At 41.4% G+C, this 25,225-nt stretch overlaps 2 protein-coding genes across 3 annotated transcripts; both read left to right on the forward strand.

The window, feature by feature from the left end:
* Positions 1–4,392: 4,392 nt before the first annotated feature.
* MRPS17 (mitochondrial ribosomal protein S17) lies at positions 4,393–10,106 on the forward strand. 2 transcript variants are annotated; one of them, XM_082328240.1, is made up of 3 exons: positions 4,393–4,443; positions 5,802–5,948; positions 7,292–10,106. In XM_082328240.1, exons 2-3 carry the CDS (start codon positions 5,826–5,828, stop codon positions 7,580–7,582), a joined length of 414 nt encoding a protein of 137 aa, XP_082184366.1. In that variant the 5' UTR covers positions 4,393–4,443; positions 5,802–5,825; the 3' UTR covers positions 7,583–10,106. The 2 variants fall into 2 exon arrangements, with proteins under 2 accessions (XP_082184366.1, XP_082184365.1); XM_082328239.1 differs by lacking the exon at positions 4,393–4,443 and adding an exon at positions 4,450–4,663 and having other exon boundaries at positions 7,292–10,105.
* Positions 10,107–10,128: 22 nt separating this feature from the next.
* Positions 10,129–25,186, forward strand: NIPSNAP2 (nipsnap homolog 2). The gene is made up of 10 exons (XM_082328236.1): positions 10,129–10,330; positions 14,605–14,744; positions 14,823–14,868; positions 17,738–17,832; positions 19,799–19,869; positions 20,282–20,422; positions 20,848–20,879; positions 22,174–22,268; positions 23,099–23,182; positions 23,968–25,186. The coding sequence occupies exons 1-10, from the start codon at positions 10,245–10,247 to the stop codon at positions 24,030–24,032; spliced, it is 855 nt and encodes a 284-aa protein (XP_082184362.1). The 5' UTR covers positions 10,129–10,244; the 3' UTR covers positions 24,033–25,186.
* Positions 25,187–25,225: the final 39 nt, after the last annotated feature.

Here is a 25,225-nt window from a genome sequence, read left to right on the forward strand (position 1 = left end):
GGTGAACTGGAGAGAATCCAAAGGAGAGATCCAAGGGCTATAGAAAATAATCTGTGGTAAAATGGAAGTACCGGTTAGTACAGAGAAGGGACAAGTGTGGTGAGACATTATAATGTCTGCTCGTCATGACCACAACGGTTAGGACAAGGAATAATGGGCTTAACTAAATTGCAGACAGGTTGCACACTGAGGAAAACCCACTAACAATAATATTGACATAATATTGAACAATATTGACAAGGAGAGCATCACATGAAGGCCTCCAAAACACCAGTAATTATTCCAGTAGTTTTTTGATCTCCAATCTGCAACACAGCTAACAGCAAAATTATATTTTAACCTGCTACATTCCAAAGGTCTTTCCTGTCCAGTTTTCTGCAAAACCAGAGATTTACTGTAAATAATTGTACCACTGGATACAGCAGTTAAAGCATGAGAATTGCTAACTACTATACAATACTGGAAACAACCCCTTCTTCTATTAGCTCTAGAAGAAACATCAATGGCTGAAGACAAAGGAGAAAAAAGCTTCATAATTCATTTTTAATATGTAATTTGAAACGGCCAATTGAATTAAACAGCAACTTGGAGTTAGGGCCAGTACAGATCATTCTCAAAGAGTTTCATATGGAAAACGCTGAACAGATAAAATTGAACGACTGCAGAAGAATGTACTAATTTTCTGAAAATATGACAAAAACACCAGAGCCCTTCATTTTGACTTTGAAGTTCTTTCTTTTTTCTTGTATAACCTGGTTGAAATGACAATATAATTTGTTCAACATTTCCAATAGCATTTTTTTTTTCCTTTCCAGAATTTTTATTCCATGGAAAAGTACATTCTGACTCACAGTGAAAGACATTTTTGAATATCAAATTTTCCCAAGAAATGTAAACTGCATTTTAATCAATAGCACCAGTAAAGAAATAGAAAAGGTTTTCACACTGAATAGCTTAAATGAATGTCAGATACTGACAACATAAGCAAAAGCACTTAACAGTCAAGTTTTTAGAAAAATAACTTTCTCAAGTAAGAGAAATCTTGCCGAATAAGACAATCTGGGTTTGCAATCTTTTGTTTAAATGCAAAAGCAATCCACTCTCTAAATCCCTGCTAATGACAACATTTAACTGTGAATCATGTGCAACGTGTTTCAAGATAGAGTTTCTGTCACTGCGCTCCAGTGATTTATTTCTGCAGTTGCCACAGGGATCGAAGCTCAAGACCCAGAAACAGCGAAATGTGATAGATCAGAGCACATCATAACCTTACCAAATAACACATTAATCCAAAATAGGGCGGGGTGACAAAAGATTCCTGTCCAGCCAGAATCTGGGCACAGATAGTTCAGAAGCTGCGAATGTCCACAGCTTCTCCTGCAGCTTATGAAAACCAACAGAAAGATAATAAAAAGCTTTGCCTGATGAGGGGAACAGAAGTGCAGTGATGAGGAATATAATTTGCAGGAACTAAACGGTCCCGACGCTGCCTTTTAGCATGTTCATGTCCAAGATGAAAGAATTGATGTTCACCAGCTCTGACTGGATTCTAGTCCAGGCATGGTTTAGTGGTGGACTTGGCAGTGCTGGGTTAACAGTTGGACTCGATCTTAAAGGTCTTTTCCAACCTAAATGATTCTATGATAGTCTTCTCCCTTCTTGAAAATGAGAAACTAGCACCTGAGCAAAACGTGGGGGTGCAAGGGAAACTGGGAACAGCAGGCAATAGCAAGAAGAACTAGCAAGGCGACTCTTGCAAGGACTGATGCTTATCTACATCACAGCGCTAGCCGGGCAGTTGTGTTACACCACCGTGCTGCACGCTTTATTGAAAGGGGAAATAACCCACGCATCAGATACCACTTACTTACAATGTTAACTGAAAAGTACAAAGAGAATGAAAATGAAATCAGCATTCCCCCCCAAAAAAGCTCAATGAATCCACCAGAATCCAGTACGTTAGAGAGAGACACAGAGAAGTACCTCAGCAAACAAGCTGTAATTAACCTTCCCAAGAGTGAGAATACAGCTTACTTTCAGCTTAGCATTTCCAGGGTGAATGGATGGTTCGCAGGGCTCTTCACAGGATATAAAGATTCCCCTTCACATGGCACTTGCTCTCAGTGACAACTGTGCACCAGCTATTACCATCCAATCACACTTTGGTCAGCCACCCTCAAGTGAAAAAGCTATTTTCACACACACACAGAAAGCCAGAAGCACTTTTTAAGGTGAGACCTCCTTAGTCTCAGCTGCAGGCAGGCTAGGAATTAATGGCAATTGTGAGACCCCTCTTATGCCCCCAAAAGCAGTCTGCCCTTAAGGATCAGCACATGCACAGGGGCAGCAACTGTACCATCCGCCAGCAAAGTCCTTACACAAGCTGGAAATACAGAACCCTCGGGAGTGCAGTGTGGTTTAAAGAAACAAGGCTTGGGAAGTACTTTAAGAGCCACCAAGAGAAGATGCTTGAAGCACCAACTGCAAAAGTACGTTAACATAGATACTACTACAATTTGAAAGTCTCCTGTCATTGCTGAAATATTTACTACAGCTCTCAATCGCAAATTCCCCTGACTCATTATGTTTCTCCTGGTTCCTGAATTTCTATACTAAAGCTCAGAAATTAATGCAAGCAATTTGAATGCAGACAATACAGGAAAGCACTGTGGGGTTTTTACAGTTGTTGACTCACGCTCCTGCCTGTGCTCCCTGCCCTGCCCAAGTAACAACTGAAGCAAAGAATTCACTGTTTTAAAATGGGTCAGCAATATAAAGGCTTTTCTTACCTCTCAAAAGAACTTATCTAAAGTCACCAGTTGGAATCAAGACTTACCTCACAGATCATTTTCTGAACGAAGACAAGAAGAAAAAAAATCTTTTTAATCCAAAATTCCATATTTTTCAGCAGACATCAATATCCAGCCCTCTCAAGTTCTGCCACCGAAAATAAAATCCAAGAACAACTTTTGTACTTGATCCCCTTTCCTTTGTTTCCTATGAACTGCAGCATGTTAGCGCCCTCTGAAAAATCAAAGAATTGCTTTCCCAGGTGATATGAAAGGCTCTTAACCATTTCCTGCCTGTGCCAGCAAGACTCCTCCCAACTTCTCTGCACTGTAATTCAAGCAGTAAGACACTAAAATAAGAGAAGCCCGTGAATCTTGACTTAGATATCTGTAAGAACCGATAAGGAGCTTCCAAATAACTCCTTTGACAGTATTTGATCAAACTAGTTCAACAGTGTCTCCAGGCATACAGAGAATAGCCTGTTCTCACCATACCCAGCCACCTTAAAAAGGGAAGCTGCAGGGTCTTGTCCTGTTAAGTAAATAGGATTCCCTACCTGCCCTCTTCCTGTGGCGACAGATGATGGGACAATAATGCCTAAAGAGAACAAGCCTGAAACGTGCGCAGCAGCCAAAATACTTGCCAGCAGAAAAAGATAAATGAACATATTTAAATAAAAAAGGGATGGCCTCAGCCTGAAGTCACAGGAACAGAGACCACAAGCGCCATGAGCTGCCAGGAGCACATCACCTCAAAGGCAATGGCAGACAGGACTTTTTTTTGCCATTATTCAGTTTCTAAGGTTTTGGGGTTTTTTTAACTCTCCATTTTAGACACAGATTTACAGAAACTGAATTTCTACCAGGGTATGGATAAGCAAGAACAGGCCAGCTCTCACTTCATGCATGTTAACAGTTATTCCCAATTTACATGAAAACCTTCAAGATTTGGCTCATTTACGTAACTTAGCAGCAGGTGGAAGAGCACAAAACTGCCTCCTGTGCCAGCAGACCTCAGTACCACACAGCCACAAGAAGAGACGGTGCTGACATTTACTTCATCCCCTGAAATTCAGTGTAAAATGGCACCTCAGCTCTCACACCTCACCTCTTCCCAGCTCCTCCAGACCGAGGCCTGCTGCAGACTGTGTCCAGCCCCACAGCACAGCACATTGCTCTGAATGTAGCACCCGGATCAGTTATTTATACCAAAAATCAGGCTTGATTCAGCTATGTGAGCCTACAGGGCCCAGAGGTAGGGCAGGCCCCCCAACAGACAGCAGCCCCTTGAGGAACTGGGGCCCATACCCAGCACCCACTCCCCAGTCTCCCCTGGCTGCAGGCCCAGGCAGGGCCCCCTACCCCCCTCAACCTGAGAGAGAAAGAAAAACCTCATTTCTATCAGCTTTATCCTTCTACTGTGTACCGAGGCACCCTAGGGGCAGCACACATGCAACACACCAGCCCTGCAGCCCCTCAGCCGCCTCTGAGGGGGCCGGGGGTGGCGGCCTGCGCCTTTAAATCCCCCTCAGGAGGCTCCTCCCATCCCCGCCGCTGGCCCCGCCCGCCGCCGCGCGGCTCTTCCGGCTGCGGCTCCGCCCCTTCCGGCTCGGTTGCTTTAAGGCCCCTGAGGCGCGGCGGTGGCGGCGTTGCGGTGAGCGGGGCTGCGGGGCGGCTGTGGCGGGGCCCGGGCCGCTCCGTGAGCTGGGGCTGCTCTCCGGGAGGTGGCTGAGGCGCTGAGCTGAGGCCCAGCGCCTGTGGGACAGGGAAGTTGCTGAGGCTGGGCCTGGTGCGGAGGGCTGTGGAGACCCGGGGCGGGGGGAAGGCTCCGCATCTGTTTGAACTTCCTCGTTTAGTCTCTTCTTCCGCGTGAGGTACGCCTAGCCTAGCTGTCTGGGTCCTGCCTTCCTGGTAGCTCCCTTGTGCTCTGTGGGTGTCCCTTATTTTGTACACGTTCGCCTCTCCCCGGCCTGGTTACTGTGTGTGGTGGTGGTTAGCCCTGTTTTACAGGAGGGCCTCTCACACTGACTCCCTCCTCCGGGCCTGGGGGTCACACAGCTGAGTCAAGGGTGGTAAAAGCAACCCTGAGCATTGCTGCTTGAAGCCTTTCATCCTATGGATGTGTCTCTGTATCCCTAAACTTTTCTTTTGATGTGTTGCAACATCAAAACAAGCGTGATTTAGTGTTACAAAATGGACAGATGGAGAATTCAATAGGTGTCAGTTGTGGTTACCAGTACATAGCTGGGTGGGAGAGAAAAAGGTCATTAGTCTTCATCAGTTTTAATACTGGTTCAAGTCTTCTAACATTTAGTTATCTATTTTGCCTGTGACTCTTGTAAGGGTGGTATAGAAAGCTCTCCCTATTTAAAAAAAACCAAATATAGTAATGGAGTATAATTGCTTACAGGAAAGAACTAACTCATGGTAGGTCAGACAGCTTTCTGATATGTCATTTATGCTTTGAGCAGCTTATTACCTTTCTTAGGTTTCATCAGCTCCACTAATAATGAAGCAAAATACAGAATAATACAGAAGCAAATTACTTTCTGACCAGAAGTTTTAGGCTGTTCCCTGTTTGGCTTAGCTCTGGTCATATACAGACCTGATTAACTATTCCAGCAAAACCAGCTGCTGGTGTGTGAGTTAAATTCATAATGATTTCCACAGCTACATATTCCTATGTTGTGTATGTGACAACAGGCATGACTCAAAGGAATTTTGTGGACCTTGTGGGATAAGGTCTCATCCTCACTCTGTTATGTCCATTTTTACTGCCATCCTGAAGTAACTCCCTGGTAATGGGGACATGTTTGTGTCCTTTCTTATCTTGTAAAACAAGGCTGAGGTAGTGCAGTATACGGAGCTTTGAACTGCTTTTGTGTACCCTGTTTTTCCAACAAAATGACTGAATTAAGCTGTTAGTCTGAAATGGGAATCATGATTTTGGTAATGATCAGAAACTGGTTATGTTTTTTTGTTAAAATAACATGTCTGCTTGCTTGTTGCCAGGCGCTGGATGACCATAACTAAACAATGTCTGTACCACGTGGAGCTGTCCATGCAAAATGGATAGTAGGGAAAGTAATAGGAACCAAAATGCAGAAAACTGCCAAAGTGAGAGTGACAAGGCTTGTGCTAGATCCTTACTTACTAAAGGTAAAAGCTGGTTAACAACTTGTCTTGCATGGTAATTTTTGTGCTGTGTGGAGGAATGCTCTATTGATTTGACTCCTAGAATTTTTGATAGCTCTTTACAATGCAGGCTCCTTAAGGAACTTGCGTAATGATTTGGCTGTGGGGATGACTGCAAAGAATGAAAAGCAGCGTATTGTGTGGGTACTTCTGTACAGATTATCTGCTAAATGTATTTCTTTGAAGTGCTTTGCTAATGTACCTCATTTGATCTCAGTTGAGAAGGTAAGTTTTTGTTGCTTCACACTTAGATTTAATTTTTCATACTGATTTGGAGTATGCTTTGTTTTGAAAACTTGACATTATATTCGTTACTTTTATAATAAATTTTGTAGCAGTTTTTCTGCATGCATAATTGTAAACGTGCTTAGTATTTGAATCTGTACTGTGATGTGCTGTACGAGTTTTGTATTTATCACATCTTGTCAATGCATTTCAAACAGGGAGGTTAAAATTAGTATTTTCTCCATTTTTAGGTAAGGAAACTGTGGTACATGTAGGTGGAATAACTTGCCTTTGGTGACCAGAAGGTTAAGGATACAGTCAGGATTAGATAATGGGTCTTGCGGATCCCAGTGTGATTCTTTATCCAGTAGAAGAACATGTTAATTTCTTTATTAAAAGAAAGATTCTGAATTCTGTCATTCCAATAAGAATAAATATTGAATTTTTATATAAAAAAAATGGAGCAAGAAAACTCTCAAATGACAAACTTCAAAATACTGATTTCAGGGCTGATGAACTTTAGACATCTTAGGATAAGAATAAGAAATATTAGGATAAGAATAAGGCATATAAGAATTAATATCAGTTCTTGAAGTGTGGACTGCACAGGAAAATGATTCAGCTTGGCAGAGCCAAGGCAGCTGTATGGCTGAAGCGGTGTTGATGTGAAGCATCAGAAGGAGAAGAAAGGTTAACACAGCAGAACTAGAGAGCAGTCAGTGGAAAGTGGTGATGCTAGGAAAGGGCATCTCTGTTAAGTGAAGAGCTTGTTATTTGTACCTGTATCCACATGTTCACCCTGAACAGCTTTTTATACTTGGCCTTTTCTTCCCCATCTCCTTTTCTGCAGGCTCGGTGGCAATAACATCCAGAGGTTGTCAGGGAAGGGTAGTGCTGTGCTTCCTTTGGAAAAACAGTAGAGTGCGCAGTTGCATTTCTCTTCATGATCCAAACTGAATCTCATTAAAAAAATACATAAGACTTCTGCTTAGTGAAATTTAGTTTGTTTTATATTAACTATATATTTGCCAATTGCTTAATTTGGAAATCTAATGCCAAGGTTTCCTTTTTTCCTTCTACAGTTCTTCAACAAACGAAAAACCTATTTTGCCCATGACCCATTGCAGCAGTGTGTTGTTGGAGACATTGTTCTTCTGAAAGCTTTGCCTGAGCGGAGGAGCAAACATGTGAAACACGAACTGGCTGAAATTGTTTTCAAGGTTGGAAAAGTCATAGATCCAATAACAGGAAAGCCCTGTGCGGGAACCAGATTCCTTGAAAATCTGTCAGATTCGGAAAATCTGACAGAGGCAGATACTACCTATCTAAGTGAAAAACTTCAGGAACTTAAAGTTTGTTCAACAGACAAATAGTGGGGAAAATATTTAAACAGGGGGTTTCAGCTTATCTCTGTCAGGGGTGTTTGGGGCCCTGCTGTTAAATGGTAAATGTTTTGGTGAAATCTGTAGTCAAAATAAATAGTAAACATAGTTGCTTATAAGAACAGATGTTACAGATCGATAGGCACCTCAAATCTTTAAATGAAAATACAGAGAAAATGTGAGTTTGGTGTTAACATTTCATTTTGTTGCATGTAGTTTTGCCTCAAGCCTTGACACTTTCAAAAGCCAGCTGCTCACTTGGAGTGACTCCTCTGTATTGAGGAAGATGAGAATGTAACTGTATAATGTTTAAGTTTGGTGGGAGGGTCATTATATTATTTGATTGTTCTGTGTTTCAGACAGTCTTTTGTGGTTTGTAGGATTACTTAAGATAACGTTATTAAACCTTTTGAAAGGAAGTGCAGAATTTTAAAACCAGCTACCTGCATGTGTCCTTATTTGCTCTTACAGTTGTTCGTACCACACTGCAGTATCTTCTAACTTCCAGAATCTCTAACAAAAACACAGCCACTTGCCTTTGTAATGGCAGGAAGGTGAGAATAAAAACTTTGGGTAGCTTAGCATGGTTGCCTTTGTAACCTGTCCAAAGGAAGTATGTGGTTCTGGGAAAGAGGGATCTCTGAACTGCCAGCAGGAAGTAGAAGCTGATGAGAATACAAAGCCAAAAATGTAAAAGTAGACTGTTAGATTGAGTCTGGTCAGAAAAGGTCATTAAAACAACATTTTGGGAGAGAGAGGGGTACTGATTTGCTGCATACTTTAATATGCAACTAGAAGGCCATAGCAGTTAATGATTAAAGATCACTTTATCCTGCTACAGCTCTGGGGATCTTGTGTCCTGTCTTCCAGGACATAAAGCAAACTAAGAGCCTGCAGCTGTTCCAGCAGCCTTGTGTTGCTGACTTTTCATTTGGATCTAAAGGGGCCTCTCTCAAAAGCCAGCATTTGTGGGGACAGCATTCCATCTCCCTGTATGGAGAGCAGAGTGGTATATTAAAGCTATGAGAAATCCTTTTTGAAGTGTCTACCTATGTCATTGGTCGTTAAGATCAGAAGCTAAACAAGGTGTATCTGAACAGAGTTCCTCTGACTTAAAATATCTTACTAAAATATTTTAAGAAACTGAGCCAACTCACACTAGTAAGCTATCAGTTGTGTTCTCTTCCATTGTCAGTGGTGTAAATAATTTGCCCTTTAACTTCCTTCACCTGCACAAAATCGGTTTCAGCTGCCTGCAAACTGCTAACAAAGTCCAATTGAGCTCAGCAAATTGTTTGGGCTGGGAGGAATGAGAACTTAAATTTTCTTCAGTGCTTCAAACCAAGAAATACTGCTCTGTGAATGCTGGTCCTCAAGTGCTGTCCTGCGTGTCAGATCAATAAGCTGGGATGCCAAGACACCTTGATGCACATGTCTCTCTGTAAATCAATTACGTGAACATGGTTTCCGAGTTGGAGGAAGTGTCTTTAACTGTAGGTTATCCTTGTTGATAGGGTTGGTGAAGTGGTTCAGGTTTCTGTAAATGGCTTAGTAACTGGAGCTGGCTGATCAAGGCCCGCGTGGAGGCGGAGGCAAACCTGGGCTCTGACTCCTGCTCGAGTGAATGTAAAATGTGAAACTGCATCCCTAGCCGAGATTGAGAGAGATCAGACCCAGGCTAGAGCACGGCCCTGGGCCGTAGGAAATACGCTGAGGTTGTGGCCGAGCAGGTGGTAAAGGAGCCCGACCCTAGTGCTTGGGATAGGGGCGTTCTAGTGACTGGACATACGTTTATAAGAAATAGAAAAGGATTCCTGTTTGCCTAATGAGTTGCATCTACATCCAGCTGGGGAAGTAAATCTTCTTTCCCTGTATTTCTTGTGATTTTTCTTGAGTATCTATGAAAATGTCAGATTTTTTCCTAGGATTGATTCATCACAGAAGGCTGTCAGGTTTTTTCAGTTTACAGGTACGTGCTCAGAGCGTTGCTTGAGAGCTCAAAATGCTGTCGGATCAAAATGTGATTAAATGTACGTAGTCTGAAGTGTAACTCGTTTTTAAAAGAATGATGGCAGTTGTAGGTTAAAGTGGTTTTTAAAGAGGCACCACAAACATTGTATGTCACTGATGTTAAAGCACGTTGCATGTGCTAGCCTTGGGTATAAACAAAACTACAATGGCAATGGATACTGCACAGTGAAATGATATAAACTTTACATGTGCTATATAGAAAGACAAGGTTTGCTCATTAACTTGTTTTCTGTGTGTATGGGCTAGTTGCTTTTAGAGCTGTACTTTAACTATTAGCCTAATTATAAGCTTATTCTTAATTTAAGGTTATTAAGGATGTGATGCTAGGGGCCACCACCAGTTCAGCCAAATTAACTGCCACTGTAGCTGGAACAGTGCGAAGGAAACACTTCAGCTGTGTGGGGGTGAATTTGGGGAATGAGAAACGAGTTTTTGCACATGATTTAAAAAAATGTTTGGGCTTTTTCTCAGTGTTTTCCTGGGGGCGCCCCGGGGGGGCGGGGGGGGGGGGGTGGGCCGCGCATGCGCACCCCTGCCCCCCCCCGGCCGTGCGCCCCTCGCGTCCGGCGGCGGCGCTGCAGCGCCCCCCGCCCCGGCCGAGGAGGGAGGCGGCCGGAGCAAGATGGCGGCGCGAGTGCTGCTGCGGCGGAGCCTGGCGGGAGCCAGCGCCGTGCCGCGTCTCCCGCCCGGCGGCGGCCTGGCCCTCAGGTGAGCCCTGAGAGGGTGAGGCGGGCGGGAGAGGGCCGCCGAGGGAGGCTGGAGACGGAGCAGACGCCGCCCCGCCGCGGAGAGCCCCCCCCCCCGCCCCCCCTCCGCTTTCCTGACTGGAAATGGCGCCCCGCTCGCCGGGGCAGCTGACGGGCCGGGCCCGCGGCCCTCCTGTGGGGCGGGGAGTGCGGCCCGCTCGGGGTGTCCTTCAAGGTCATGGGCCCCAAGGCCAGCCCCTTCCCCTCCCTCCCCCGAGTCCGCCCCTGGGTGGGGATGATGGCCCGGCCGCAGACCCGCCGCGCCGCGCCCCTGCCCTGCCCCGCCGGGGACGGGGTGCCCGCCGCCCCGTGCCGCCTGTCCCACGGACACCCCAGCCCGGCAGGCAGCGGGGGGCACAGGCACCCCACGGCCACGTATCGCCGGGTTTCGGGGTGCAGAGCCGCCCTGCACACATGTATTTCTGGTGTTGGGTGTATGGATGCTCTGCACTCTCCAGGAGCAGGGGTACAGCAACTCCACATCCCAACTCCACCAAGCAACAGGGTGCGCGGCCACCCTGCATCTCATGTCCTGTGGTGTCGGGGTGCACGGCTGCACACACAACACCACCCCTTGGTGTCAGGGCGCACAGCTGCTGCATGCTCACGGTGCCAGGCTGCACCCCTGCCCAACGTCCGTGTTTCCCCCAGTGTCAGGGTGCACGGCTGCGCATGCAGCATCTCCCTGCCTCCGCCATGCACAGCTGTGCATGGACCCCAGCATGTGTGTGCGCCCCTTGGGTGTCAGGGCACGCGCACAGACACATCCATCAGGTTTTGGGGTGCAGACATTTGCATGCCCACGTGTGAAGGGTCAGACGCATGCATGCCTCCTGGGTTGCAGGGGTGCGTGCACACGCATAGACCGTTCTCAGGGCACAGACGTGCACACCTGTGTCTTGGGTATAGGAAGCAGACACACGTGCTCCCTGGGTGCTGGAGACGCAGAAGCCAGGATGGATCTGCACACATTTTTTCCACCCTTTCTTTGAAACAGGGAAAGCTGCTGTCTCAAGCCTCAGAACGGGCAGCAGCCCCTGTGCACAACTAAAGGCGTTACTGCAAGCAGCTGTTTAAAACAGGAACGGGGAGAGTTGTGGAGAGTATATGTTGTGAGATTTTATGTGCATGGTTTGGGTGGGGTTTTTTGTTTAAAATAAACTTTATTTAGACCACAGATCAAGAACTGTCAATTATAGACAAGTTGTTTTTCTTTCTTTTCCAGGCAGACATGGGTTACTACAAAATCTAAATACTTCACCTGATATCTCCCACACAGTTTATATTTTGTGCTAAAGCAGAAGCTAAGTGGGGTAGAAGTGTTTTCACCATCATTTTTAATCTAATCTAAGCAAGCTATTCAGTGTTATGCTTTTGTGTTCACAGCCCAATCTTCATAGCAAGAAAGCTAAGCCCACAGTTAACATTTGTAGGACCAGAACTCGCTAGGAGTCAAGCAGTGCCTTAAAAGATTGCATGAAAACTCTATTTAATCAGTATTGTTCCCAGAAAATAAAAAATTGTGAAGTGTGATGGTAATTCCCTATAGTGTGTCTGCATTCATTCTATGTGTCTATTCACATTTTCATTAGTGGTATTTGGGTTTTGGAACAATTTGGATCCCATATCTGTTTTACTTGGAACAGGTATTATAATATTGTGGGGCATAATGTTAAGAAGTTAGTTAAAAGTAGATCTTTTGGATGATGGATTAGTTTTGAGCTAGTTTGTGGTTGATGCTCACAACTTGCAGTCCAAAGACATGAATTTAGTCCCTGCTCTTCCAGAGCTAATCGTGGGTACATCTTGCCCACTCAGGTGAACCAGTAGTCAGTTCAGGGCTTCTTGATTTGGGGGTGTCTAGAATGACACTGGTAGGGTAGGACTTTTCTAAGGATATGCATTAAAAATAAGGCCATAGCATCTCCGACCGGGTGCGCTGACTGTCCATTTCAATAAACGTCAGCTGTTACCATTCTTTATGATAACTAAAGTGTATATTTAGCTGGATCGTCATGATTTGTTAGTCATTGTTCGTGAGGAACTTTGCAATTGCTGGGTAAAAGATTTTATATAAATGTAAAGTATTACTCATTTCATTGTATTGAAAATTAAATGTACCTCCAGTTTTAGGTGCAGTTTAACATTCAAGTCATGAGACTCTCCTAATAGCAAAGTAATTTGCTTTTTAGTATTATCCCTGTAACTCCAGCTTACTCTTGCTGCTGATAAAGCTAGTTCACAAAAAAAGCAACGTGATTATTTGTCTCTTTCATCGTCAGAGTTTGCTGCAAACAATAATCCTCATAGAAGAGTTCTAAATATTAGTTTGGTAACTCCATTTAATAAAGGGGAGGAAATGGCGATAGTTTACAGATCTGAGTTGCAGAAACGAGCACTGCAGGACTGGGATTGAGTTCTGTCTCCTAGAGCCCCGTTTGCTGTCCAGTGACGATTAGTGCTTACTTTAAGGGAGCTTTTTAAAACAGCTTGGATTTACTAGGTGGGATTTCCCCCTACCATCTGGGACAGCTTGTGTTCTGTGGCACCCATGTAGGTGTGACAACACAACTGCCGTCACCTGCGCCTCGCCTCCTCCAGCGGAGATCAGAGATACGTCTGCTCCCGGCAGCTGTGTACCCTCTGTTCTAGCAACAGCCTTATCTTGGAATGCCTTTTTAAATGCTTGTGCTCAGGAATAGCTGCTTCAGCACAGTACCGTGTTTGTGTAGGGCCAAAGAAGGCACCATTTTCAATAAATACACCAAGAAGGTATTTACCAATTCTTTCTTAACACTGAAGGTCATCTCAGCTGCAGTTGTTCTTCTGCTTGTTATTGTTTCTCTGCTATGAAATACTTTTCCTTTCCTCCATCCTGCTTCCACAGAGTGAACCAGTTCATTATGTTATTTTCAGACGTTGGGATTAAAACGTTGATTGTTGAAAAACACTGCTACTGTGAACTACTTTTGTGTAATACAGGCAGGCATGTTCATGAAGATATTTTTCCCAAAGGAAGTTGAGATTTTCTTTCTCTATTTTTTTTTCCTTGAACGACTCACAAACTTTTGATATCTGGAAGACAGCTTTATAGCAGAAGATTGATAGCTGTCTTCTGGATCTCCTAGTCAGTAATTAAGCGTGAAAAGTTGACTTCTGAGGCAGGAAAAGGTTTACATTTCCAGCTGTAGTGCCACATTTTCAGTACGTCAGAGAAATATTTTAGTATTTCAGCAGAAACCCCAGATCAAAAAGAGGAAAATTGAAGGAAGTGCTTCTTATGAGAAAGATGAAAAAACATCTGAGCTTGGGGTCCCCTGTCAGACATTGTAGAGAATTGATTACCTCTACTGGCTTTCTTGTCCTTCTGCACAACTTTTGGGGATTGAGGGGCCTTCTGTCAGTCGGAAAAGAGAAGAATAATTCCTTTAACTCATCATTTCAAAAGAGCGCAGTTACCAATTCTAATGTTCTGTGTACTCTGTGGTGTAAAGGGAAGTGGTATTATTTTGGAAGTGTACTTGCAGAAACGGCATAGAGATTAGATTAAAAAAACAGTGAAATTCTTCTGTTTCAAAGAAAGGGAAACTGTGAATGTTGTACAAAGCTTCTGGATCTGTACCCCTACATAGTACAGTTGCCAGAATTTGGAGTTGAAATACTCACAGGCTGTTTGTTTCATGCCACTTGTAATTTTTCCCAAATTAGGCTTTCATTGTATTTTTTCTCTTGAAAGATGCGTTATTTAACTTCTCCTTTTTTAGAGCTATATTTAAGCAACATAGGAACATATGGCAGTTACTTTCCTATTTACACTGTAGAAATTTTTCCTTATGCACACTGTCTTTTTGCTCTTTTTCACTCCTCACTGTGTACATCAGGACAGACCCAGCCTTCTTGAGCAAAGACACTTGATTAAAAAGAAGATAAATAGGCAGCAAAAGCAGCCATCCACCCATTCCCTGCCACCGGTACAAAGAATAAAAGCGGGCAGTGCATGGTTGACTGCTCAGCTTTGTATCTAGTCAGATGGTTTGTGAGAGGGTAAATCTCAGTGGGGAAAGAACTGCCTTTACCTTGCGAGGAAGTGGCTCAGTGGAAAGTTTTAGTAACGGACATGTATGTAACTGTGTTGTGATACTGTTTGAATTAAACTTGATTGTACCTATCTTCCCTGTGTTGTGGGCTTTTTCAAGACACGCTCAGTGACAGTATAATGTACTTGTTAATATGTAGGGGGCTGGTATCTTCAGCTAGCAGACCTCGTGAAGACAGTTGGTTAAAATCGCTATTTGTTCGCAAAGTCGATCCAAGGAAAGATGCTCACTCCAACCTTCTAGCCAAAAGAGAGACCAGCAGTCTGTATAAACTACAGAGTGAGTGATATTTTTATATTTAACATTACCATTTCTTTATTCTGTTCCTGCATTTCTCATGTAATGTTGTTGTTTCAGTTCACAATGTAAAACCAGAATGTCTTGACGCCTACAACAAGCTTTGGTAAGTGTGCGTATTATGTTTTCACATTTTAGACATGTTGATTTGATCACAAGCTGGTCTGAAAATTGGCAAATATCATCATTATTTAGAGGGGAGGTGGAAAAAATTTGTTGTACTTTCAGGGTATGGTGTTAAATAGATGATGTTATTCTTGGAGGGAAATGGCAAAAGATACTTTACTCAGTTCACCCCCTGCCTTCCCTCTTGGAGGTGTCATTTTCCTAAGCTGCAATTTAGGATGATGCCTTTTGTGCAAACATTAGTGACATTTGTGGGAACAGCTCTCCCCCTTCCCTTAGTTGTCTTACAATTGCTGGTCCGTGCGGGTAGATCCCGGTACGCTAGCGTGTCCCGCTCCGGCGGCCATGTGGGAATGTGTTGAGGGTGATTGTTGCCTGCATACAGGAAGGAAAGGGAGAGATCACCGGTAAGTAAAACTACGTGCCAGTATTAAATTGAAGTATAACTTTGAGGAGATTTTAAAAATCCAGGGGTTGACTTTCTCTCAGCTCATCTGTGTCCTTCTACAAAAGTAATGTTACTGAGATCTGCTCTTAAAGAGCTATGCGAATCTTTGGATAGGATCTTTGCATTGGGGTGATATCCTCCAAAGGGAGCAACACTGTTATGGGTTTTCCAAAAAGTTACAGCTCTATAAAATGTATGAATTAGTAACATTTTAAATTTATTACTGTAAGGATGAAATTGCCGAACTATTAGTCCTGTTCTGCCTACGTAATCGCTCCTCTGGAGCCAGAACAACTGCCTTTTCAAGAACTGTATGTTTAAATTTGGAAATGTAGTGATCCTCACACTTTTTGAAACAGCAGTGCTTTCTCACTGACAGTGATCATCTTGTCAGTTAAATAAAACATTCTTAGTGTAATGATACCCTACTGCAACCAGTTTTTTAAGTGTGGTGTGTTGGTGAGAACGCCAGCTGGGCTGGAGGGTGGGGAGGAAGTGCACAACTCCCAGTTTATGTCCTCGACTCCGTTACTGGTTGGCTGTACAGCCATGAGCGGGTCATCTAACATCTCTGTGCCTTCACGTGTTCAGCTTTGAAATGGGGCTAGATAACCCAAAAGTGTTTTCCTTGCTATACAAACATAGAAATCCACTAGAATAACATTCAATCATAAGGTATTTTTAGCTTTTTTTGTTTAAAAAAATAAACATACAGCGAAGCACAATTAGCATTTAACCAGCTTTCTGTTTAAAAGCTTAATATTAAACATGTCCAACTATAGAAGACAGGGAACCACTTCTCCGCGTTATCTCATGAGCTGCCTCAATGTTGAGCGAAAGCAGAGGCTTTTATTTTCAAGGAAAGAGACAACAGCAAAGAAAGAACCTGCTGACAGCAATCAGAGGAAATATGTGTGGTTAGATTTATTCTTTCCAAACCGAAGCAAATTTAAGTATTCCAGGAAAGGAGAAAACTTCAGAATGGAGTAATTTAAAAAAACTAAGCCTCCCTGAACTTCCCTCCTTCCTCTCCCTAAATTAAAGATGAACAGGTTAATTCCTTATTCTGTATCAAAGCAGAATAAGGATTAGTCATCATGTATTAATAAAGAAATAATGTAATGAAGACGATTATGAGAGTACTTCATGAATCACTGTGGTTAAGGACCCCTTCTGAAGAATTAGGAACAGTTATTTTTAAAAAGGAAAAAGAGGGTGTTCATAAGGTATTCTGTGGGCATGTTTTTCTATAATTTGCAATAAAATACACGTTAGGGTTATTGTAATAATTTCACATCCCTGTTTAAAGCTGCCTTTCTAGGATCTCATTATGCTTTGCAAAAACGAACTGATGGTGAAACATCCTTGAAAACATCCTTGGAGAGTCATTCTATCGTATTATTTACACTACGTAGTGAGAAGTCGAGGTGCAAATTGGTAATGAGATTTGCTCACGGTTGTCTAGAAAGTCAGTGGCAGAATCAAGAGGAAAACTCGTATCTGATGACTCTCAGCCCAAGATGAGCCTACTTCCTCTTACTCAATATTGTGCAGAGACTCATTGCCTGTGAGCCAAGCTGAGTAAGAGGGGGAATTATTCAGGGAAAAATATTAAAAGGCAAAGTTCAACCAGACTAATTGACTTACTCATCAAAGTACAGTGCAAGGAAAGCTGTCTTAGCCGAGTCAGGAACTGGTTAAACGTAACTTCCTAATGCTAATGTAGGGCACTTCTAAAGTTTGAAAAAATGTTAGAAATACCGGGAATAGTCAAACAGAAGTTTTGTGTTGGAGGTATTTTAAAGGCAGTTTCACTGTGTGCTTTAATGCGTAAGTTGCCTCAAACCAAGACCACTTTCTGAAATGGTAGAAAGCAATGGGGCTGCATACTATGAAGTGCAGTCATCATTTGATCTGTCAAAATACCTGTTTTTATTTGTTCGGCTCAACAGAATCAATAGCCTTGTAACTGATACAGAAGACTGTCCTTTCCTGGGTTTGTATATTCTGCCTCCCTTGATAAAGAAAAGCTTTTCCTAAAGCAAGTCACCCATGTAATTAGGCTGCATTTTCTGTAAGTGAGACATCCTGATATTTGTTTTCCTAATGTGTTGGATGACCTTTTAGGTGATAGACATAATTTATTGCATCGAAAGAACTCTACCATGCTGTGTATTTGTCATACAGTCTAAGAAATGGTAACACTTACCGTAATTTTTCGTAGTGTTGTAGCTATCTTTCCCCTGCATAGCAGATTTTTGTATTTCAGCTTTCTCTTCTGAAAAGTAGAGCTTGTGAATTTTCATACCATAATGATAAACGCGTGGTGATTTGTTATACATATCAACTGTAGCCTCCCTGAAGGAAATGCAACATAGTGTCTGTATTCCTTGTTTTCAAGTCAAGAGGTGCTGCCAAAGATTCATGAAGAAAAACACTACCCATGTGCACTGGTGGGGACTTGGAACACGTGGTACGGAGAGCAAGATCAGGCTGGTAGGAGATAGAAGTACAACAGAATGTAAAACCATACAAGTGAAACGTGTGCTTGGCAGGTTTCTTCTCTTTAATCATCTCTGTTGACAGTAAACCTTTAGCAATGCATACAGTGAGGGTGTGTGTGCATCAATTATCAGTAGCCATATTAACATTTACAGTGCTTGCGTTTTGTCTTGTTGAGTTTGACAGTAAAGCATTAATTCCTAAAATTTGTCCTATCGTTAATACAGTTTCATGTTTTCTAGGTGGTAGATTAACAGTTTGGGGAAATGCTTGTAAAATGTGGTCCTGTAATATTTTGCGGGCACAGATCACGTTCCTGAATATTTAGGGCAAAGGCAAAGGCTTACAAAGACAGCGTTTATCTTGCCTTGGCCAGTATAAAAGCTTTACTCAGACTTTCATACTGTAATTGCTGTACGATAATGAAATGCAAATCGCTCACGCCATCTGAAAAAATGATTGCATTGTAAACTCAACAGTGAGCTAGGCCTTTATTGGAGGAAAGTAAAAATATTTCTGTTCATGTTCGTATAAGGATTGTGCCTAACTATGCAAATTGAAAATATTGAAAATATATTGGAACTAGAAATTACTGAAGAGCTGCGACAGAGAGAAAACCTGGAAAATTTCCTAGGCTCTGGGAAATCGAAGGAATGGGAAGCCACGAGTAGAGTGGTGTACTGATATTTGTTACGTAGTTTGTTACGTAGCTCTGTTGTTAGAGCTATGCTAGTATCAATGTCATTGCTTTGTTATGGAAAAATACACTCATGTACACAGTCATTTTTCCTGCATTCACAGCATATTGCAACATTGACACTGAACAAATGGGAAGAAATAGCAGTAGATAAACCAAACAATGGCTGAGAAACCAGTCTAAAAGTTGAAGGGAAATTGGGGAATGAAGATAATTGAAATGAGAATATTTTAGCCAAGTTTCATTCGTTGCTTCTGTAACATATTAACACAGACCGTATCTGTAATTGCATCCATAGCCTGCCTTGAAAACGTTATTGCAACAGTTCTAGCAGCGTAATAAAGCAGATTATGGGGGTTTGACTTGTTCAGTACTTGTGCCCAGGCTGTGTTAATATTAGGCGGATATATCACATATGCCCTGGGGATAAGACAGCAGAAGCAGGCGCACTGGATGAATCTGCTATCGTAGTGCAGTGCCTTACATTAGTCTCCAGTTCGCTCCCCTGGAAAAGGCACAGGGCTGCTTTAGAGGAGAGAAAATAGCTCTTGTGACTCTTTGAGGTGAAGGATTGTTGCCTTGCTATATTAAGTGCTTGTAAATAAATCTTGTTATGATCTATTAAAGGGATTTATTATGATTTATTAAAGAGAGAATGCTTTGAAAAAACTCAAATGTACGTAACTGTTCCGAAATTGTTTTTATGGGGAAAATCCTAGCAAATGTAACAATTCTAGCATGTTCAGATATCTTCTGCTTTTTTTAATGTCATGTTTACTTCAAAAATAATGCTTGCATCGTTTTTCATGTCCTACAGAAAGTGTGTTGCTCATTGTGCTTGAGTAATTTACTGAACTAAAAAGTCTACCCCTCTATTGCCCTTAGATGAAATTGGTATAAGACACATTTTTGGAATTAAGTCATCCTCTTAAATTGAATCTCAGTTTCAACTACAGTCCTGTAAAGTCATCACATCTTACTAGCATGGCAACAAAAAGTCCTTTCAGAAATTCCCCTGTTATCTTCAGAGTAGATTGCAAAATTTTCCAAGAGAACCCTTTTCAAAAAGCAGATGATTCCATTATTCTTAAAATGTTCAAATGCGTAGTGCTTTCTTTAATGAAAATCTGTTTTTAAATCTGTTACCTGATTTCTATTTTTGTATAATTCGGTAGTATGAAGAGCGTTTTATACTGTGATATTCCGTAAGATTTAGCACTGGTCTGTGGCATCCCCGAAAAAGCTTCCTTTTTTCTGTTTCAGTTCATCTGTGGAGATATGAGGGAGGCTATCCAGCTCTCAATGAGGTCATGAGTAAACTCCGTCAAAATAAGGTAAAATGCATTGATTTTGTTAGAATTGGTTATTTTTCTCAGAAGAGAACAAAGAATAGAGAAAAAAACTGCACGCTTGGATACCCGCTTTTACTGCAATGTCTCATCGCTTCCTGTACGAACTTAGAAGCCTCTTTGGAAAAGGGTTTATTCTCATATTCAGAAATACTGAGGTTTAATACCTGAATACTTTATGAAACATTTACACTTAGTGCTGTGTAAACATGCCACTTCAAATTTTGAAAGATGCCAGGGGAATTTAGATGCCTTTGCAATTTAAAGGATTTCAATATCCCAAAACCCCAGGATAGCATTAAAAAAAAAAAAAAAAAATCTAAGCCATCATACGGCATCCTGCTTTTTGTTGTTGAAACATAATGCACAGTTTGACAGTGATGACATTGTTTTTTAGGAATTCACAGAGTTTCGCAAAGAAAGAGGTAACATGCTTCTCTCGCGCAAGAACCAGTTATTGTTGGAGTTTAGTTTCTGGAATGAACCTGTTCCCAGAGAGGGGCCTAATATTTATGAACTGAGATCCTATCAACTTAGAGTAAGTTTAAATTTTTCTTTTTTTTTTTTAAGCTCTATGCTGTCATAAAATGTTCAAAGCATGTTTATGCAATGTAGATGGAAAACAGACCTCATCTTAAAAGTCTAGTTCTTATCAAAGCTGATGTCTGAGTCATTGTTGCTCTCAAAGTGTGGGGTCCAAAATGAAGGCAGGCTCCAACAGGATACTGATATCTGCAGGGCTGAAAACCCCGAGTTTTCATTTGAAGGAAACTTCAGGCAAATGCCTAAGAAATAATACAGTAAGTAAACAGAGTAATTACAGATGATTATAATATGCTTATCACTTGAGAGAAGTGATTTTGTTAATACATGGTGTTTTCCATACGTCAATGTTGTGAAAACTGTCCAAGTATTCTAACTTTCTTTAAACTACAGTTTTAACAGTCTGTTTTGTTTTTGTAGCCCGGAACAATGATTGAGTGGGGAAATTACTGGTAAGTCTGGCTTTAGCACTTGTGTTCTCCTCTTTGAGAGGTGGATGTTTAAAACTCATGAAGTGGAAGTGGCAGAATGGTACCAAAGAATTTCGGTCACCCAGTTAATGGCCTGCTTCTGTACTTATGCAACTTGTGAGGTAGTTCTTTGACCCTTAACTTATGCTTTGAGGGAAGAAAGAGGAATCCTGTGTGCAAACAACATTGCGGACTCTGTGGTTTGGCTTTCCTTCGCATAACCCTTTTGGTTTGCTGTAACATAGCAGAAACCATTTATTTTCAGCAGAAAGCACTGCTTAGTGAAGGGTAGCAGTTAACTCCTTGAGACTATGTTGATCTTTCACAACTTTCACAAGACCGCTAGAAGCTGACTTTACTTTTAGTTTAAATGGGCCTTAGCCCCTTCTTCGCCTTGGCTCTTTTAATCTTTAAAAGTCAAGTTGCTTCTTGAAAAGCTATTGAGCAGCACATTTGTATTTTAATATATAGGTTAAAAGCATTTGAGACAGTCTTCTGTTGAGTATATGCTTCTGATTTTGTCTTATTTAAAACCCCTGTAAGTTTCTTTCAATTTACATTTGCTGTCCTTGCCATTCTAATGGTTGATAGTTAAACAATTTGGAGTATTTTCAATTGTTTTGACAAAGGTGAGGACTTGGATTTTTAGACTTGCCATTGTCATTGATATAATTTATTTAATTACAGTAATTTGAATGAAGTAAATTGAATTTAGAATTTTTATAAAATAGGCATATCTATAGTGGTAGCCAGTCTGTTTTAGAAGATGCAACAGATCTGTAGTTAAGAGAAATATTGATCTTGTTTGCACAACAAGTCACGGAGTGTTGCACAGGAGAGCTGCATAACAACGGTCTATGTGAATAAAAAAGTTGTATTCCACTACCACAAAATCTGCAGTAAATGAGTGTGGCAAAGTCGATGTGACTGAAACTCGAGGATTTCGGAAGAACCTGCCATAACGATGGCCTGCCACTTGACACTGTTCCAGCAGCTTCTTTATACTGAATCTAATGTTGAAGAATGATTAATGCACAATCTAGTGAAACTGTAGGCCTCCAATTTTAACTCATTCTAACAGGCTATATAGGTATGTTTTAATTACTTAGTGCTGAAAATCAGTGTATTGTAGATTTTTTTCTTATTTTTAATTGCTGATGCATACTGCAAATACTGTTTAGCATTTCGGCTTCCTTTCAACTCTGTTTCCCTTTCAATTATTGCTTATTTCCTACCTAGATCTGCTGTTCTTAATGGCTGCTTTGCTTTTCTGTAGGGCTCGTGCAATTCGCTTCCGACAGGATAATAATGAAGCAGTTGGAGGATTTTTCTCACAAATTGGACAGCTGTATATGGTTCATCACCTTTGGGGTAAATTTGTGTTCTCTGCTTTTTTCTCACTGAATCAGCCCCCAACAGACTGTTGACTTTGCCCAGGAGACAAAGTTTTTACAAAAGGCAAAGGAATACCTTAAAAGGGTTTTTTGATTTCACATCAACAGTGTTGATTTTCTTAATTTTTGTGTCGGTAACATTCTTCTTCAAACAAGCAAGCAGAAGTGAACATTTCATGTTTTGTTCTGTTTCCATCAACAGTTTCTCATGGCCCTTTCTTATTAGGGATTACTTGTTTGCTTTCAATAACATAAGCATGACAAGCCGTCTCCTGCCATCTCTTTTCTGCATCCCCATTCATGCTGAAGTCAGGTTTTTACAGTTTAGTTTCAAGCATCACACCTACAAAAAGGGAAGTCAGGCGTTTATTTACATCACGGTGTTTTGGCTTTCTCTGTGTGTTAGTCTCCACAAAGCTTAGCTGCTTTTCACATGTTAGGATTGTTTCAACTGGAAGAAGCTCATTGTCTAATATTTATTTTAGAAAATATGCAGTATTATCTTCGTATCTCGACAATTCAGAATATTATATTCCAGCATTAGAAATCTGACACCACTCAAGTAGAACTGTACTCTGTTGCATTATCTACCTTACCTGTGTCTAAGACATTCTCTCTTCCCCGGTTCCTTCTGCTTGCGTTGGTTTGGGAGCTTTTCCTTTTTGTGGAGAAGAATTTCTGACTTTTCTCCTTCCCAGTGTTTGCAGCCTCCTAATGACGCACTAGAATACTTTTAAGGGAGCTTTTCGGGTGTAGAAGGAAAAGGAGTTACTGCTAAGCTCTGCACTTGTTGTTTTCCCTCACCAGCTTACAAAGATCTCCAAACCAGAGAAGATATAAGGAACGCTGCCTGGCATAAACCTGGCTGGGATGAACTAGTCTATTACACAGGTAACCTATTAACTTCATTGGAATGCTGGAGGTAGACTTCTGTGCACGCCACCATTTTTGTTCTTCAGTACATTGCACAATGATAAAAAGTTTTGCGTCTCTGGTGTGTGTGTAATCAGTTCTTCTGCTGTAAGGGAAAGGAGGGACATTTCATTAAGCTGTAAAGTGAATTTTGCAGTTGATCGTACAAACTGGGAGATGTTGCCTAATTGTTAAAAAATGGCCACGTTAATAGTAAATTTTTGTACAAGCAAGAAGAACAGATTTGTGTAAATGCTTAAGTTTGTGTCCAAAAATGTAGGGAACCAATAGTGAAATTTATCTTTATATTAAATAATTACCTCTACTATTTCATGAAACACGGGAGCCTTGTTAAATGCATTCCTTTGAAAAGGGAATTTAGACTTTGGAACTAGAAGCCAGGAGATCTTTGAGATCAAAGATAGCTTTCATAACAAAACTCACAAAAGTATGCTAAGCATGTCAGATTTTGGTTCCATAGGGTACATTTCGAAGGAGGTATACCAGAAAAATGTAAGATAACTTTCATTGTGGTGAAAAGGATAGAAATATTTGTCTTCAAAGGACAAAATATATTACATTAAAGAATCACTTGTTCTCAAAACTACCGTGCTTCAGTTACAAGAATGCTGGTGGTTACTGATGACTTGGCATGCGCTAGCTAGCAGAGTAATTTGAAGACAGTAATACCTGTTCAAACTGAGTGTGCAGAACTGCTAATGATCTCCCTTAGTGAAATTAAACCCTGTCTCAATTTTTTGCAGTGCCCCTTATTCAGGAAATGGAGTCCAGAATCATGATACCATTGAAGATTTCTCCGCTTCAGTAAAGTCACTGATTTACTTGTGCCTACATAGATAAAGTGACAAGTATTTGTCTTAAATTAATTTATGGTATACATTGTATATCATAGTCTGAAATATAAAAGTACTGTATTGAGCTTATAAAAGAGACCTCTTTTCTTCAGAATCTAATGACTTTTTGCTCTTAGGATTGTACCAGGAAAAAAGAAATATAGGACTGTAATTAAAAGGTTGGTTAATTGAAAACAAGTACAAAGGCATATATGAGTTCTTCTGTGAGACAGCTCCTCAGGTTAAGTACGGCATACAGTATTTAATATCTTCGGCTACATAGACAGTGCCCAGTGTTCGGTAACAGCCACAGAATGGAGCGTTACAGTTGCTGTGGCCTTTGTGTAGCATTGTAACGACTGCAGATTTTAAAAACAAACGTGGGAGTTCTGAAATTAGGAGCTCTGAAGCCCTCAGGCAGCTCTGAAATGCACCTAGCTGTTCCAGCAGGCCTGAAATCAGTAAGTAGCTCTAAATTTACAAATAGGCAGTCATTAATTGAGGACAGTGCTGTTTGTCAGGTGATAGCTTGTGGACAGAGAGTAGGGCATTCTGTTTTGCAAGGACTCTGAAGCCTGTTGAAACTAATCGCACATTTGTGTCGATATCTCCACCTGAAATGAGTTTTGTGAAGTATGACCTAACGGCTTTCAAAGAGATGCTGACAAGACGTGGTTGTCTGAACATTCTGCAGGGAATCAAGTTCAGTTAAATACATTTATCTCTACAAATGACTTGGAAGTCTAGGAAAAGGGGTTTAATTTAATAAGCAATCATGACTTCAGACATATGCTTGGTCGGGTGTTTCACTAACTGTACAGTAGGTACTTATGAGCTGATGTGTGAAACTGGCGCATGTTGAGTCAATAGGATTGGCATAAAGCGGTGTACCATTATGTCCAGTTCTATTTTGGTTTCACTTTTAGACTAGAATATATCAACACTTTTGGTGTCTGCAATGGTGTGAACATCCTGTAAGTGAAAATACTATTCTCTCTTTAAAGTGGCTACAAGAATCAGTGTAACATACAGAATGTACAAATCAGTTACTGAATGTCCAGTTTGTACATTTCCATGAGTTTTCAGGAAGAACATATCAGTCAATAAAATCCTTTTAATTTTCACATTTTACTGGCACCTTATATGTATTGCACCACCTGTGTCTTCT

This window comes from Platalea leucorodia (genome assembly GCF_965183815.1).
Source record: "Platalea leucorodia genome assembly, chromosome: 16".
Taxonomy (NCBI): domain Eukaryota; kingdom Metazoa; phylum Chordata; class Aves; order Pelecaniformes; family Threskiornithidae; genus Platalea; species Platalea leucorodia.

What these genes read in the sequence shown, in the direction of transcription:
- NIPSNAP2 (XM_082328236.1), top strand. Translation starts at nt 10,245, where the DNA reads ATGGCGGCGCGAGTGCTGCTGCGGCGGAGCCTGGCGGGAGCCAGCGCC. An exon ending in CGGAGAGCAAGATCAGGCTG is followed by an intron (nt 17,833 to 19,798) that starts GTAGGAGATAGA and finishes TTTCTGTTTCAG; the next exon opens with TTCATCTGTGGAGATATGAG. An exon ending in TATGGTTCATCACCTTTGGG is followed by an intron (nt 22,269 to 23,098) that starts GTAAATTTGTGT and finishes TTCCCTCACCAG; the next exon opens with CTTACAAAGATCTCCAAACC.
- MRPS17 (XM_082328240.1), top strand. Translation starts at nt 5,826, where the DNA reads ATGTCTGTACCACGTGGAGCTGTCCATGCAAAATGGATAGTAGGGAAA. An exon ending in TAGATCCTTACTTACTAAAG is followed by an intron (nt 5,949 to 7,291) that starts GTAAAAGCTGGT and finishes TTCCTTCTACAG; the next exon opens with TTCTTCAACAAACGAAAAAC.